General features: G+C 42.9%; 1 protein-coding gene across 3 annotated transcripts; it reads right to left on the reverse strand.

The window, feature by feature from the left end:
• Positions 1-215: 215 nt before the first annotated feature.
• LOC100113822 (glycerol-3-phosphate dehydrogenase, mitochondrial) lies at positions 216-16,677 on the reverse strand. 3 transcript variants are annotated; one of them, XM_031928386.1, is made up of 13 exons: positions 16,403-16,677; positions 5,887-6,016; positions 5,641-5,791; positions 5,325-5,547; positions 5,086-5,249; positions 4,881-4,993; positions 4,613-4,806; positions 4,152-4,540; positions 3,820-4,070; positions 3,392-3,739; positions 2,937-3,035; positions 2,782-2,883; positions 216-1,484 (listed from the first exon to the last, which is right to left on the reverse strand). In XM_031928386.1, the coding sequence occupies exons 2-13, from the start codon at positions 5,974-5,976 to the stop codon at positions 1,350-1,352; spliced, it is 2,259 nt and encodes a 752-aa protein (XP_031784246.1). In that variant the 5' UTR covers positions 5,977-6,016; positions 16,403-16,677; the 3' UTR covers positions 216-1,349. The 3 variants fall into 3 exon arrangements, with proteins under 3 accessions (XP_031784246.1, XP_008208907.1, XP_001599125.1); XM_008210685.3 differs by lacking the exon at positions 2,782-2,883; XM_001599075.6 differs by lacking the exon at positions 2,937-3,035 and having other exon boundaries at positions 16,403-16,675.
• Positions 16,678-17,169: the final 492 nt, after the last annotated feature.

Raw genomic sequence — 17,169 nt, forward strand, 5'->3', positions numbered from 1 at the left:
GTAATCTTGATGGTCTTGGTATAATCGCTGCAGCATGTGAAGACATAAATCCAGTCCTCTGCATGGCTTTGTAACTATTTAAATGGTTTTTGACTGTACCAGACAAATGTGTGTGTGTGTGTGTGTGTGTGTGTGTGTGTGTGTGTGTCTATATATATATATATATATATATATATAGGAGCGGAAATATGGGCGACAAAAGAAAAAGACGATAGTTAAGAGAATTTCACCGTTATATTTGACACATACTTTTTTGCAAATCGTTCCAGCGAGCGTGTCAGTGAATAATCATCAATCATACTCATATTATTCGTTTTCATTCTTTTTGATAATCATGTTTTCTTCCTTCACCTGTCAATAACATAAGACGAAATACAACAGAACAATAATTGCTGCTGATGAAATAAATAATTGCGTCGCGCTGGCGTGTGAAATTTATTGCTAACGTACGATAATTATACTTTCCTAATGTTTAAATAGAATATAATAATAACAATTGAAGGCCTCACGACCTTACAGAGTATATATAGATGAGTTTTATGTACACACACGCAGAATATCATCTATAAATAAGTTCATGATCCTGATCCGTACACGAAAAAAGTTGTTCGGCTCTCGTTTGATCATAATCCTCTCCTCGGTGGCTCTTCTCGCGCGTTTACAATAATCTTTGCGTTTGATCCATTACCTTCTGTCGGTCTGAGTTACATGTTAATATCGAAAAAGGCAAATCCGACTCTAATTACAAATCTCAAGTCTCATCAGAGTCATCATAGGTATATATATATATATATATATATATATATATATATATATAATATTATATATATATAAAATATTATATAATATAGAATTATATGCGCATCATGTAACGAGATACACGCGAGCGCGTCAGACTCGCGATATTACAAGTTTGAAAAAAGTTTCTTGTTCTTCCCTCCTCTATATGAAAGAATCGCGTTATCGCAACGATCTCGAAGTGACGGCTGCAACAGAGCAGGTGAGCGGTTTTAATAAAACTCTGCTATGATACGTGAACGCGTCCTCCCGAAATCCCTTGGAGCGAAGCCTCTGAATTCGTGTGTAACTTACACATTGTACGCGTTGTTGTTTTAAAATTTGTTTTAAATACTGTCGCTCATCGCGCGGCCAAAAGATCCAGCGAGCACGCAATACAATAATATATCTATAATATAAGTAATCGTCGATTCTCCTATACGCAATAAATAATCATGGTGCAGTGATAACCGACGACGGACGGGAGGGAGACATAATGTGTGACAGCACAGGCTATATATTATTATGCAATATGATGGGGAGATGTCGATGCAGGTGCGCCGAAAATCAGTTTAGAGTCCACCGCCAGACCGTTCGACGCTAATCTTCTTCTTGAGCGATTCCTTCTCGTGCTGCGCCTCCTCCATTTCGGCCATCCGCGCGAAACGCGAGTAGGCCACGTGCCCGGACTTTATCGCCGACATCATCTGTGGAGCAGGAAAAATCGGTCGTTAGTTACATTCGTTCGAGTCAGTCGGCGGATTCTCGTGATGGACTATATTTTGCACTAATTTTGTTATTAAATAGACTCGTGCCAGCAATTTTCGAACGTCGTGTGCTCATTCGAAGATCGCCGGTGAACTTATGAGCTATTCGATTAACGTCATGCAGAATCAACGAAAGAGAGTTAATTTACATTGCCCTGCGGAAAAGAATCGACTGATTATTCAACTAAGTTCTTCATGCCATACTACGAGATTCCTTTCCACGGGGCCTACTTTACAGCACTTTTTGTTATTATGTATAATAAAAAGTATTTCTAGTGCAAACCGCGCACTGCCCATTTGTGGGCAATACGCGATCTGGTATATCTAATATAGTTTGATTAGAATTCGTATACCAAATAGTTTGCGATGCATATTCGACATCTCCGACACCGTTAATTGCTGCCCTCAACTTAAAAACATTCATAAATCTGATACAGGCTTGAATAAAGCTCAATCAATCTTAGATCGATGGTATAAAAAATGCAAAAAGCAAGAAGTATAGTCATTGGCATATGGATTCCAGTCTATAATCTTAGAATATAAATATCGAAAGCGAAGAATGATCGCATCGAGAAAATTATAATATAACAACGTTTGAGTGACGTCGTGATTGAAGGCAATAGTAATACGTCAGTTTGTTTATAATTATGTAAAGCCAGCTGCTGGATAAGGTTTCAAACAAAACAAGACAATACGTATATCTTAGCAAAGTAAAGCCACACACTATATGAGTTGCAGAACAGAAGATGTCATGTTGGATCGAGTAGCACATACAAAAAAAATATCAAACGCACAGGGATATTAATCAGGCAATATATAACACGCGATGCCTCGCACAGCCTTAGACGTCTGAGTCGCAACTTGTCGAGGCGAGAACTCGCGCGCAAAGAAGGATTAGTGCACAGAGACAGAGAGGTAATTCAAAGTCTAGTAGAATATAATGGTAACAAGCACAGTGTCACTATGTAGTGGCATTATTTCCTGAACATGTCCGCCAGCTATAAACACCGCGCGCTAAAGACTGTTGAGCTAGAAAATCAACGTTTGTGCATGTACAATTTACATTTACATGACATCGCGCATGCAGCGGTGCTTATCGTCAAGGTGAACAGAAGCCAGGAAACTATCCGTTATCACACTGTACAAAAGCTCGGTCTCTCCTTTTAATAAATGCGTCATTGTTTAACGACTGTCGAAGAGACATCATAATTCCACTCGATCATCGACTTTGACAGACCTGAAGGTATTCGTCCAGTTCGACTTGACCGTTCATGTTAGTGTCGATTTCTTTTAGGATTTCGTGAAGCTCTTCGCCCGGCACATCCTTGTCACCAAACAGCTGCGAAATGCAAAAAAAAGGAAGCTTTAAGTACCCTGTCGAAATTCAATTACCTGGAGATAGTCTTGTAGTTCCAGCTGGCCGTTGTAGCTGAGATCAATTTCATTGAGTAACAAATGCATCTCCTTCTCGTGCAGGTGTATGCCAAGACTCTAAATTGCGAAAACCAGATATAATTGAGAAACTTTTTAAAGATTTTTTTTTAATTTAGTAAACTATTATTTCGTATCCCATTAATTATCGAATGAGTTTCTCGTGTAGCCCAAATTTACTTTGCACCTTGTACATTAACTTTGATAAGAGGAATGTTTGAAAACTAATACTTGTGCAATTGCGTATTTTCGCAAAACGAATCCTTTCAAGATCGTAGCAGTCTGCAATACAAAAGTTATGCAACAAAATTGTCGCCCAAAATGGATTAACAAGGCTGTTTTTTACCATCAAAAAAAAAAAAAAAAAAAAAAAAATGAAAAAAAAGAGGCTAAAAGCCGATTGAGCGAAGCGAAACCTTAAGTCCTCGTCTGATGTCGTTGATTGACACGTATCCCTTGCGGTCCTTGTCGATGATCTGGAACCGCTTGATGTACAACTGAATCTCGTCCTTGGTGAGATTGATGGGTATCTTGTCGCGAGAGGCCCTGTTCACCACCTGTCCCATCTCGTTGGCTATGAATTCGGTGGCCGCCTTCAGCTGCTTCTTCTTCTCGTCCTCGCTCCACTTGAGCTCCTCGGCCATGATGTCGACGATCATGGGCAGAGCTTCCTGGGCCGCCTGGACGTTCAGGAAAGCCAGTCTGAGCCTGCGCGCGATCATGTCGATCGCAGTTCGCGCGTACTCTCGGCAACCGTAACGGATCTAAAACAGTTGATTCTTACGTTGAACAGCAGAGTTCAGTGGTCGAGTATCTCGGCTGAGCGACTCGAGGTTTACGGTACCTCAGCGTCGATGTAGGGGAACTCGGGGTGCAGCTTCTTGCCGATGATGGGCCACCGCTTGCCAGTCAGCGCGGCCATCTTCGCGACGGCGAAGGCGCGGTCACCGTAGGCCTTGGCCAGGTGCTGGGCAACCTCGCACTCGAGACCAAAGTCCTGCACCAGTCGGATGTACATCGTCGGGGTGAAGCCCTGGGCTCCTTCGAGGTGGAGACCGTCAGTCTGGCAGGATCGCTCGGGCTTCAGATCGCAGGCTGAACAAACATGCCAGGAGTTTAAAGTGACGGGAGTACTTCACGCGGAAACGCTTTCAGAAGCGACAGACGGGAACCCACCCTTGATGGCCGCGTCGATGGTCTCCTGAGCCATAGCCCTGTAGGTGGTCCACTTGCCGCCGGCTATCGTGATGAGATTCGAAGGGCTTATGTGTACGATGTGGTTGCGCGCCAGAGACTGGGTGTTGGGCTTGTTGGGGTCGGAGACGAGGGGCCGGATGCCGCTCCAGGCCGAGAGCACGTCGCCTCGTCGCACTTCAACGTCCGGGTTCAGGTAGTTCTTCACCTCCTGCAGGATGAACATGATCTCGTCCTCGGTGGGCTTGGGGTTGTGCGTGATGTTGCAGGGCAGGTCCGTCGTGCCGGCGATCGTGTGCTTCTGCCAGGGCAGGAAGAAGATGACGCGGCCGTCGCTCGTCGAAGGATCGAGCAGTCCCATCTGGTCGGGGCTGAAATTAGAGAGCGACGATCGGTATTGCTTGATCGCTCCATCGCCACGTGACGGAAGTGGACTGTCTCACCTGTAGTAACCGGGCAGGACGATGTGGACGCCGGACGACGGGCAGCAGATCTCCGGGACGCTCTGGTCGTCCATTTTTCGAATGCTGTCGGTGAAGGGACCGGTCGCGTTGATGATCGCCCTCGCCTTCACGTCCCACTGCTCGCCGGTCAGTTCGTCTTTGACGCGGGCTCCCGTCAGCACTCGCTTGCCATCCTGCAAATCGAAAACGAATTACCGGTCAATCTCGTCGCGCCGACCTGCTTTACTCGCTAAGACGCGGTCCTCACTCTGTCCAAGCCTTTGAGGAGATTCAGTACGCTGACGTGGTTGACGACAGTCGCTCCGTGCCTCGAGGCGGTCAGCGCCACCGCCAAGTTCATTCTGGCGTCGTCTTGTTGTCCTGCAACGACACACGCCACGCGTGTTTTAGCTCAACTCGTATGTAGCTTATTCGATATCGTAGAGCCATCTCTATTGAGCTATAGCGCTTACCGTCGTAGTAGACGATGGCTCCGGTGAGTTTGTCGCCCTTCAACATGGGAAACAGCTCGAGGGCGTTCTGCCTGCTGAGGTAGTACGAGGACTTGACGGTTTTGCTGCCGGCCACGATGTCGTACATCTTGATGCCGAACCAGTAGTACGGGATCTGCCACCATCTGCGAACGTTTTAAAAATGGCACGCATGATCTAAAGTAGTTATTTTTTCTTTTTCTTTTTTGTCAAAAGCTCACGTGTAAACTGGAAGCATGATGGGCAGAGGATGCGCCAGGTGGGGAGCGTTGTGGATCATGGCCGCCCGCTCGTGAAGCGCCTCCTTGACCATCCTGTACTGCTCGATGTCCAGCTGCATGATGGCCTTCTGCAGGTACCTGACACCGCCGTGGATGAGCTTGGTGCTCCTGGAGGAGGTGCCCGAGGCGAAGTCGTCGCCCTCTATCAACGCCGTCTTCAGTCCTGGGAATGAAATGCGCAAACTTTAGTTCAGCTGAGCGCCGCTAGGTGGCGCGCGCGACTCAAAGTATTCCCGCAAGAGAATAAGTAGGCCACCTCGCGTGCACGCGTCGAGCGCGCAACCGGCGCCGGTGGCGCCTCCTCCGATGATCAGGACGTCGTAGGTGTCGCCGCTCTTCAGCGCCTTCACCTGGTCCTCTCGGGTCGGCAGCTGCCTCCTCTTAGGTCGAGCTTTTTCCGCGTGTACCTGCAAGTTTTACGCGCATAAAAAATGAACTTGCCTATTCGGCCTGAACTGCGGTTAGCCGCTTTAAAAGCACGAATTTTGCAAGAATCACTTACCGGTTGTTCGGGCGTGAGCATGTAGTACGAGGTGAGGGCTCCGGCGCTGATCGCGCTCGCGCCAGCCGCCAACAATTTTAGGGTCGCCATTGTCTCCTGTTCGCTGTCGTTTTCGGGATATTAAAAACCTCTGCAACAGAGAAGCCGATGCGGCACGTGTTACTATACTGAATATTATAATTAACGTAAAAACTATTAACTCGACAACCGCTCCGACGTTGATGGAAATTAAGGAACGAATGATAGACGCACAGGGTATAACGAGGCCTGCGCGATCGAAGCGCCCAACTCGAAAATCTCGACGTTGACCGTCGCCTGCAACGGAGCTTTCTCTCTCTCTCTCTCTCTCTCTCTCTCTCTCTCTCTCTCTCTCTCTCTCTCTCGGGAGGGCTATAATCGAATCGGAGCGTATAGTGCAAATAAACTGTCCTAATTACTTTTCAATGCCCGGCGATGCGTGCGCAGATGTGCCGGCAAATTCGAACTTGACGAGAACCGCCGAAGGAGGTCGGTGGGACGCCCGCGAGTCTGCCAAGAGAGTCTATCGGTACGAGTCGTTTAATAGCGATTAGATTATCATATGGCTCACGGGTACATGCGCTGACACGCTTCGCTCGGTGCGCGTGTGATTAATATTTGCGTGGATCTCGTTGGCTGGCGCTGTAGTTTCCTATATATGAGGCATTCTACGGGAAGTCGGACACTTCGCGGTCGAAAATCGAGCTCTTGCAATTTTGACTTGCTCTTGTACTTTATTACCCGGCCGGGCGAACATTATTTTCTCCGGCACAAATGGACAGCTGAGCCCGAGATCTTGAATTTAAAAAAAAAATTTGTCGAAAATGACCGACCCTATCAAAAGTCAGAGTCTCTTTTTTGTCGGATTTACGCATTTTCGACGATTTTTACCCTATTTTAAATTGCTTGCGACTTTCGATAGAGACGGTCGTTTTCAACGATTTTTTTTAATTCAAGATCTTGGGCTCCGGGAAAAATAACGTAATTAGTATAATTGGCCCGTAACTTTTTGTTGGCTTAGGGTTTGAAGGTGGCACCCATGTTTTTTACATATTGTATGTTCAAACGCATGTAAAAAACTTGGTCTCGTCAGTATGCCCTCAAAATTGCAAGAGCTTGATTTTTCGACCACGAAGTGTCCGACTTCCCGTAGAATGCCTCATATGTGCAACTGTGATCTACTGATACTGGGAACGATCTCTTTTCTTTTCCAAATCTACGACAAATGTATACACAGGTATCTATGACACTTCCGCAATCTCCAATGCCAGAGGCAGCAATAAATCCTCGCGAGTTTTTCAAGCGACGAATAAAAAAATTCTAGCGCCTTCTGGGTCCCTATAGGTTGACGCGTGCGTAACCACGTTGAGATTTCCGACGTCCTGGCACGCACGAAAAAGAGATCTTTTGTTCGCGCGCGATCGCGGACCAACTATGCGAAGCGCGAGCATTTGTACAGAGCCGCGTCGTGACGTATAGCCCAGATGTACGCGCGCGGTTACTCAAGGTTGCGAAATGAACGCGCCGGTGTCGTCTTCGTCGCGCATAATAGTTCCTATCGTTGTCGATGCGATAAGCGCGATTTTGGGGAGACGAATATTGTTCTGTTATGCAAATACTTTGCTCCGGGCGCATGTTTTTTCTTTGCACAGGATATTTTCATTCCAGTCGAGAACACATCTTATAAACCCATCGGCTAGTTTGAACTTTCACTTTTTACACACAAATTTGGAAATTGGAATGCACTGATACGCGCATGCGCTTTCGAGACCATCGCATATTTTTAGCCGAACAGATGAGAAAAGGGAGCTAAATATTAATAGTCTTCGATTTTTTTTCTCTGCGCGCTCTCAACGAATAGACTATAGTACACGGATGCACGGCGATTTTGCAACAAGAGAGCGAGCATCTGCCAAAAAAACTCGCGGGTCATTTGAAATTATTTAATGCTTATAAGACTGCACTTTTACACAACGGCGTCTTCTTCGGGTCACGAGGCGCAAGTTGGGCAACGGCAAACCTATAGTATTGTTCATATTATATTTTGTGCTACAACCGAAAGCGATCTTAATTCAGCCGATCGGCATATCTATAGATATAGAAGCTCGAACTTGACAAGAGACGTTTAATTGGGACAAACACTTGGACTAATTTTAGGCGCGCAACCATTGTTGGCTGCTCCGCTGTGGCGTGACTTGTACGAAGGAGAAAGTAAAATTTTAGGAGATATAAGTACAATAAGCCATTCTGGATATTCGAGCGTCGCATTAGATAGAGCAGTTTTCTGCATCCCGCTCTTTGTCCAAAATCGCTTTACAACCGAGAAAAAGTTGTCTACGCTACGATACTGTGATTTTTACCAGCATGTATATAGGAAACGTTACTGCACCTCGGGAAAAATTAAAAGAATCTCAGCTCTCATCGTCGCGGAAGTGCAGATGATATTGCTTGATAGTGAAACCAGTATGCGGTATAGCCGAGGTCTCGAGCGAGAGTAAACACAGTGGCTTATCTCTTGCCATCCTCGCCTCTCGCTTATAGACTTATCAAAAATACGAATTCCGCAAGTCTTACGACGAGCAGCCAGAGCGTGCGACGCTCGGCATAATATACACGCGCCACAGATAAGGAAGCACGTGGAGCTCGCTCGCAGAATATTCCGCCGACGCGTTTCTCGGCCACACGCTCGCGTTGTTGTACATTTCATCGTTCGCTCGTCTTATAATTGACGGCCGAGATTGAGACACTTGAAAATTCGCGTGACTCAGGCGGCGACGATTGGATCATCGAGACGAGACTGCGAACGTAATACGTCCGGGTTCATCGGTTATATTATGATCGGAGCTTCGGGTATCTGCGATGCTGCACCGCTTGGTTTCGTTTTTCAACTTCGTTCGTTATTTTAACGTTAAGATCATGCCTACACACATTGGCACACGTCGTAGTTCAGCAGCCAGACTGAGGAAGTCAAAGCCGGATAATTCCAGTTCGCCACTGCTTTTCGTGCGCGACGTAACCGCGTGGTGGAATCACGTTCTACTGTATACATTTGAATCATAAGACGTTCATTCATAAAACTGTCTGATAAAACAGCCGTTTGGCCAAGAAATGATGACACAGCGTACAAACCTTGCACGATGCGTGAAACGAATTTCGAAAATAGAATGTAAAAAAGTTTATCATCATCTGGATATAATTGTTTGTTCTCGGCTTGCGTCAGCTGGTTCGTCGCGTGTGTGTACCTATCGAGAATCTGGCGAATACTTTCCATTTGAAGATACGCAGTCACTATGTAGTTCGAGATTAGCCTGGAATATTTCACTGCACGGGCAGCGAGTATCACAGAGAGAGAGAGAGAGAGAGAGAGAGAGAGAGAGAGAGAGAGAGAGAGAGAGAGAGAGAGAGAGAGAGAGAGAGAGAGAGAGAGAGAGAGAGAGAGAGAGAGAGAGAGAGAGAGCTGCGCGGCGATAAAGGCCACAGAGGTGTATCTATATAGATCTGCACAAACGAATCGAGTATTGTGCCGCATGTGATTTGGATAAACCTCCTCGAATATTTCGTTACGCGCAGATACAGATGATCGACTCGACAAAAAATGGGGTACTTGTAATTTCGCTCGATCGAATTTGAATGCCGAGAGAGGATACCTGCAGTTATCGTGCAATTATAGACGGCATGACTGTGCACTGCTGATTAATTCATTCGTCGATCGTATATAATGAGGTGAGGCTCAACATCGGCATTATCTTAAGAATGAGAGAAAGAGGAAACGCTTGAAAATACAACAAACTGCAGCATCAGCCAAGATGCTATGCGATAAAGAGGGACACGGGCGGAAAACAAGTCGAATGTCAATGTCGCTTCCTCCATGTAACGAATAACCCGTTACGAAAGTTTGATAAAATCGGACCTATACATCTGGCACTTTCGCGCCGTTTGTAGGAGATCAATTCAACGCTGCGGTGTGCAGGAGCTTCTATATCGTCGCCTCCTACTAAGACTAGCACGTTTCAAATCCCTCCGGAAGAGTAGTACTTTTCATCTTTCGCCGCAAAGACTAGCACTTTTCACGAAAACACTTGCGTTTTCGGGGCTTTATGCTTGAAAAATTGATGATATTTATGAACGCCAAAGTGGTACATAGTAACATTCACGTGCAAAGAGACGGCTAGTACAACAACTATTAAATCATCATAAGTTTTTCTTGTACTAAAAAGAGCATTAATTTGAGCCATGAAACGTGCTACTCTTCGCGACAAACAAGCATAGACTAGCGCAGTTTAAATTTTCAAATGAAAACCAGCACAACTCACGACTTGCCGCGAAGAGTAGCACAGTTCAGAAATGCCGATAAGAGTAGCACAACTCGCGACTTTATATGTATTACTTAAAATGTGAGTATTTTACGTTTTTATTGGGTTATTTTGTTGGTTAAGTTCATGAAAACCTTGGACAAAGACAGACAAACCTCGAGGTTTAAAAAGGTTTCGGAAATTTTAGAAGGTTTCAAAAAAAAGTGAATAATTTCAAAAAATTATTGTACTTGTGTAAACAATTTTAAATTCGGTAAAAAATTGTAAATTGTGAATATTTAAAAATGTTCATTAGGGACAGTTTCGCAAAAATGGGCAAATTTTTATAGAAATTCGTTGTTTAAGTTGTGAGAAAGTTTGAGTCGTGCTATAGTCTTCGCGGGAAATTTTGAGTTGTGCTAGTCTAGCGTGAAATGAGTTGCGCTACTTATGACGGGAAATTTTAACAGTGCTACTCTTCGTAGGGAGCGACGATATATCCACGTGTATTTACTGCTCCATATTAGCCGAAGAAGCTATTATCTATAATATTCCGTACGAAAACGCGATCTGGCTCGTTTAGACGATTCTCGTCGCGAAAAAAGTACTGCACTAGAAAAATATAGCGAACAATCTGTACGTGCGTACGCATAATAACGTGCGTGCGAGCTTATAGCGATGCTATCTGGACCTTGGCGCAGACCCTCTGGCGAAGCACGTGGGCTTACGTAACGATTCGCGGCAGACCGACGACTCTCCCTCCCCCTCCCCCTCTCTCTCTCTCTCTCTCTCTCTCTCTCTCTCTCTCTCTCTCTCTTTCTGCTCGCTCTCCGTGTCTGCGCTGTGAATCATCGAATGCTATCGCGGGCTTCAGATTTATCCGATTTATGCCGAGAGCTGTGTGCATGAGGATTGATTCTTTTATTTCCTCCCAGATTCGCATTTTGTTCATGCATCTGACATCAGGATATACTCGACGGATTGTGCGCTATTCGCTTTTTAATCATCGGATCCGCGCGGGTGCGTCGAAAACCCATTTTTCGCCGAAAAAGTTATTACAAATTTAATCTGAATCGTATATAAGCTATTGAAAATGCATGACAGCAGACGTTCTAGATGAAAAGTTTGGATTTGATATACCTCTCCTCTCTTTTTTATGTTATAAAAATTACATTTAAAGTGAAAATATTATACCCTTTGAAAAATCATGGCTACAATGAGAAGTTATGATAAGAACTGTTTACTATAAAAAACATGTTAAAAAAAGTATTGAATTTTCATTAAACATGGTTCACGATATGAGAAAAGCCTTCTATACTCATGTACTAATGACATATAAATATTTACAACTTAATTACATACAAATATTTATGGATTCAGAAAATGAAAAAATCGACTCAAAACAAAAACAAGCCAACCTAAATAAAATCGTTTACAGAAAAATAATAACCGCGTGATTTTTTGTATACGCGAATCAAATTTGAGCTATATATATATATATTATATTTTATTGTGTGTCACAAGCATCATATGCCTGATCACTTATATTAAGTGCACATATCTATAATAATATATAAAATAACAATACATTAATTGTAGGAAGCTACATGGCAATGAGTTGGCAACGGATTTTGACTATTGTGCGCTATTAGTAAATAGTAAATGTTATTAAGTTCGTTAAAACACTTAAAATTCTACAAATATTTTCTGCTTAATTTTTGGCTATATTTTAGTCAATTTTTATCAAGACGAGTTGAGAACAAGAATTCTTGCACCTTTGCAAAGTTATGCCGAAAGAGAAAAAAGAAAGAAAGAAAGAAAAATGCCAAAGTTCGGCCGTCTGCCGAGCACTAATAGTTTAAAGCGTTTGTAGGTTATGTAATAAAATTCGCGTTCCTTAATTCTGGTACCAGGCGACCAATAAGGAACAGACATGGTTTTGCTATATACATATAAATACTTATATACAGTAGAAAATAGCATAAGAATACGTTATGCATCAATTTTTTGCTGATTTAGTACCTCTAGGCTCTAATATGATTAATTAAAAATTCATATGTTTAAGTAGTTTTTAAAACGGCAGCTCTCCAATATGTCGGCTCAAAGGATAAAGACCTAACCTAAAGTACAGACATTTGAGTGCATAAATTCAGTCATCAAGAATCTATTTTTAGTCCGGGCGCTGAGGGGGGTCTGAGTGATCCATTTTTAATATATGAGGTCGCCACGGTAACCAAACGTTTTTTTATGTATTTTGAGGCGTAGAATCCGAATTTCATGGTTTCCGGGCGAAAAAATTGTTATTGTTTGTTTATTTAACAATTTAATGAAAAATTGATGATTTTTGCGTATTCTCATGGAATGTATGCATATAATAATGTGCGATATATAATTATATATGTATTTTGAGGCGCAGAATTCAAATTTATTATTCTCGTATTATATATGTGTGACATATCGATTTATACGTTTTTAGGGTGTAGAACACGAAACCGATAGTCTATAGCCTAAAAATTTGTTAGATTGTTTATTATTTACCAATTTATTGCATAAAACGTCGATTTTCGCGTATTCTCGTATTATACATGTGTGACATATCAATTTATACGTTTTTTAGGGTATAGAACACGAAACTGATAGTCTATAGCCTAAAAATTTGTTAGATTGTTTATTATTTAACAATTTATTGCATAAAACGTCGATTTTCGCGGATATTCTTACGGAATATGTGTTTTATCCAATCTGTACGTATTTTGCGTATTTGCAAATAAAATGTAATATGACTTTTGACTTTTCAGTAAATGTTATACTTATGTAGTCTCTCAATTTATATCCTACAGTCGATGAACTTTTGCCTAGTTGCAACTGCAAAAACTGTACGAAGTGCAGTTGCGTAAATAATGGAGTATCGTGTACTTCCTTTTGCAAATGTCAACTTAATAATTGTTATAAAAATCCTTACAATTTAAACAACAGTAGCATAGATGCATAAACATATGTACAGTCCTCTTTATGCTATTTATAATAACTAACGATTATAATAACGAATGTATTATATTTATATTTAATTATATTTTCAACGTTTTAAATCATGTTTTAATTTATTATTTGTGGCATTTAATTGTTATAAGAACAAAATTCTTGGCGATTTGTAATTCCGACGACCGTCATATTCGAATTCAACAGCGCAAAATGCGTACAGATTGATAAAACACATATTCCGTAAGAATATCCGCGAAAATCGACGTTTTATGCAATAAATTGTTAAATAATTAATAATCTAATAATTTATTGAGATGAAAACTGTCAAATTTGAGTTCTGCGCCTCAAAATACATATATAGTTATGTATCGCACATTATCATATGCATACATTCCATGAGAATAAGCAAAAATCGTTAATTTTTCATTAAATTGTTAAATAAACAAAAAATAACAACCTATTCGCCTGGAAAGCACGAAATTCGGATTCTACGCCTCAAAATACATAAAAAAACGTTTGGTTACCGTGGCGACCTCATATATTAAAACTGGATCACTCGAAGACCCCCCTGAGCGCCCGGACGGACTATTTGATTTTGAAGCATTATCTCTCATCTCTCATCTCTATTATGATTTCGGAGAAAACAATAAGGTTATTTTATGTATTAAAATTTACATACGTTTATATATCTATATATTTTTTCATCCTTCACGTGAGCTCTCAATCGTTTAAACGTATTATTAGCAAACTGAATTTTCAAAACAAAATATTACTTAACAAATATTGCAGTAAAAATCGTAGCTCTTGTACTTTTGTGTAATATTTATTCTTAACTTTATTTTAAAAAAGGTTTTATAAATCATGTCTGTTCCCTATTATCAATTCTCTATTCTTCATATCTCACCGGGAAAGTAGCTAGTGCGCCTATATACTCACAACGATCGTATTATGAACTTACGCACATATAAGAGAATATATTCGGTGCCGGCGAAATTACGGAAAATTTTGAAAACGACCCGGCGAAAAAAAGATAAAAACCGGCCTGTCGCAACCGAGCCAAAATACCGCTCCGCCGGGTTTCTCGTGCCAAATTATGTTCGGGGCTCTTTCTCTTTCTTCTTTGCGCGCGCGCGAGAGCGAGACTATACTTATATATACCGCGATCGCTTATGCGGGAATGGCGCGAAATCGTGCTAGTCACGTGCTCGACTGTCTTTCGGGGAATTCCCTGCTTTTTCCTACTATTTCGTCGAGTTGGGCAACTGGACTTTTAGGACCAAGTATATAACATTAAGATTGCAGAGACTTTGATGTTTGAAGTTTCAATGAGCTATGTACAGTGGGGCGATGTTTATTTACTTTTATGACACGCACGCAACTCGCCTGAGCAAAAGAACTTAGACGACCACATTGCGATAAAATAAATGCATTCCATACGAAAATAAATAATAATGAAACGTTAAAAAAGGAGGAAGCGAAAGCCGTTATATGATACGAAAATATAGAGCCCGAGCCGATCACGCGTGGCTCGCGTTTCCGCGTGGGCGAGGCATCATCGTCATCATCGCGAAGCGCGAAAAACGTGTAGGTATACAGGGCTCGGCGACGTTGCATGTCTGGCGGGCGTGTAATTTAGTTTTGTCGATAAGTCGAGGTCGTCCGTTGATTCGAGCCGGTCACACGGTCAACGAGCGCTGGAAAAGAGTGAATTTTGAGCTGACGTATAATTGTCAAATATACAGAGCTTTAAAATGTTATAATTTGAAAAGAATAATCCACCGTTGGATTTATTACGTCATATTTCGAAATTTCTCCGAAATCTTCCTTTTTGAGCAGTCCATGCCAGAAAACGAAACTGTATAGACGTTGATACCCAGAGTGTCAATCTTTGAAAATTTCGCAAATGTTTAAATTCAAGGTACTACTCCCATACCTCATTATGTGCTTGCTGGAGACAGGAATAATAAAAGCGAACAAAAGCCATACGATAGGATATCGATCGCCAACTTTATTCTCGCGCTCCTCTCGTTCTATACCGCATATTCAAAAAACTCCTCGACCATCAATACAAATGCAAATTTTATTTTCATCGCTTTTCTCCAGAAAAAAGCTTTCCGAGCGAGAAATAACAAATTCGAAAATCTTAGGCAAAAAGCTACTTTAAACGCTATTGCGCAATGAGACGCGTAGCGCTCATACATAGTACGGGGTATAGCATATGGCCTCGACCTTGACTATATTATCGCGCACCACGAGGTTCTCGCTGCCGTGATATTCCAACTGGCAACTCGCGCGCGACTTGTTCGAGACAGTTTTTCCCGCCAATTCTTTTGCCGAGCTATTCCCACGTCGTTTGCAGGTAGGTATATCGAGGTCAACGTATCTCTAACCTATGAATATAGATTTACGCTGTGCGTTGACTGATGACAAACTGAGGAGCTTCGACGTCGACGAGATTCGCAACTAAGTATGCGTTGTGTACTCACTACGTTTGTTTTACATAAGCGTTCGAGAGAAGTAACAAGCGGTGATTCCGATAATACTATTGGAAATCAGGTGGATGCGTCAGGTATGTTTTCGATTCCACAGAAATTTCCCAAACGAATTAAGCTCCTGATCCGTCAGTTACAGACAAAGCAAAAAACCACTTTACGTAACCATCGCCGAAAGCACACCCACGCGTGTGTATCTATGTAAATCAAACGGTACATCATAGCACACTCTCGGCGGTACCTATAGGACAACGTACGACAACTTGCGCTAATCGCAGCGCATCGAAAAAGACGCAGCAGTAGCTCGCGTCCGCTTTTAGAAAATCAAATTAACTTAGCAGCAGCCAGCACCAATAGTCGCGAGCTTTCCCCTGCGATGCCGCTGGTGCCGAGAGAGAGAGAGAGAGAGAGAGAGAGAGAGAGAGCTTAAAGGTGTCGTCCGCGGCAGGTTATGTAAAGCTTCGAAGGCGAGGAGAATCGGGAATTCGCCCAGCAAGAAAGACGGGGCTATAGAGCGCCTGTGTGCCAGTGTGAGTCTGCAACCTTCGCGAAGGTCGAAAAATCGATGCCACCCCGATGCGTGCGATAGGATGACGATATACGCGCTGCCGGACATGGACGCTATATGCGGCTCCCATGATTAGCAGCCTACCTGCTTATGCTGTTAGTCGCAGTATACAACACACATCAGACACAAACGCACTTATTTAACAAGTGTAAACGAGTACTCACTCAGGTCGCATTGGCGAGGGCAGCCTCGGGCTGAGGACGACACACTCGCGACACTCGGGACTGAGACGGCAGACTGAAACTCGCGGATGACGATGCTAAGTACCTAGCGAGCCTGCGGGAGCTGAGCCGCGCGCGTCGTCTGCAACGCCCGAACAATAAGTAGTGGGGGACTTTGCCCTACTCTATAGCTGCAAGCAACTCGCTGGGTCTCTATACCTATATATATAGTCTCTGATCTGATCTGATCGCTTCCCGCACTGCTTCAGTGTCGACTGCAGAATTGGGCTGAACCTGAGCGAAACCTGCAGTCGAGGGCTCGATCCCTTTCCAGAGGGATTTTTATGTTTTCAGGCGATATTATATATATATATTATAATACGGGTCGATGCGAGTGCTCATGCGTGCGGGAGGAGCGCGGCGGGAGATTACGAACGTTGCGTGCGAACGCGAGACAAGAACTTTGCCTTGTGTTGGAAGAAAAATCGAAGGGTTTTTGGAGCGCATAAGAACGGTTCCGTGGCTTTTTGTGCGCCACACAAAAAAGGATACCTATGGTCTTCCGTGATCTGGAGCTGCTGAAATTTTCGAAAGCGGCACAAAGTATTTTAGTACTATCATTATCAAAAGCTTGTCATTCGAAAATACGAACAATGAAAAACGGTATAATAGTCGACAGACAGCCATATCTACAGCGTTAAGCAATAAATCAGGTATTTGATAGAAATCTACGATAAAAAAATTTGTAAGCGAGACGATACGTCGGGAGG

This window comes from Nasonia vitripennis (assembly GCF_009193385.2).
Source record: "Nasonia vitripennis strain AsymCx chromosome 4 unlocalized genomic scaffold, Nvit_psr_1.1 chr4_random0006, whole genome shotgun sequence".
NCBI classification, from domain to species: domain Eukaryota; kingdom Metazoa; phylum Arthropoda; class Insecta; order Hymenoptera; family Pteromalidae; genus Nasonia; species Nasonia vitripennis.

Coding starts and splice junctions, on each gene's coding strand:
- LOC100113822 (XM_031928386.1), bottom strand. CDS start 5,976: ATGGCGACCCTAAAATTGTTGGCGGCTGGCGCGAGCGCGATCAGCGCC. Junction 5,548..5,640: donor GCTCGACGCGTGCACGCGAG/GTGGCCTACTTA, acceptor TTTCATTCCCAG/GACTGAAGACGGCGTTGATA. Junction 4,994..5,085: donor AGCCATCGTCTACTACGACG/GTAAGCGCTATA, acceptor GTGTCGTTGCAG/GACAACAAGACGACGCCAGA.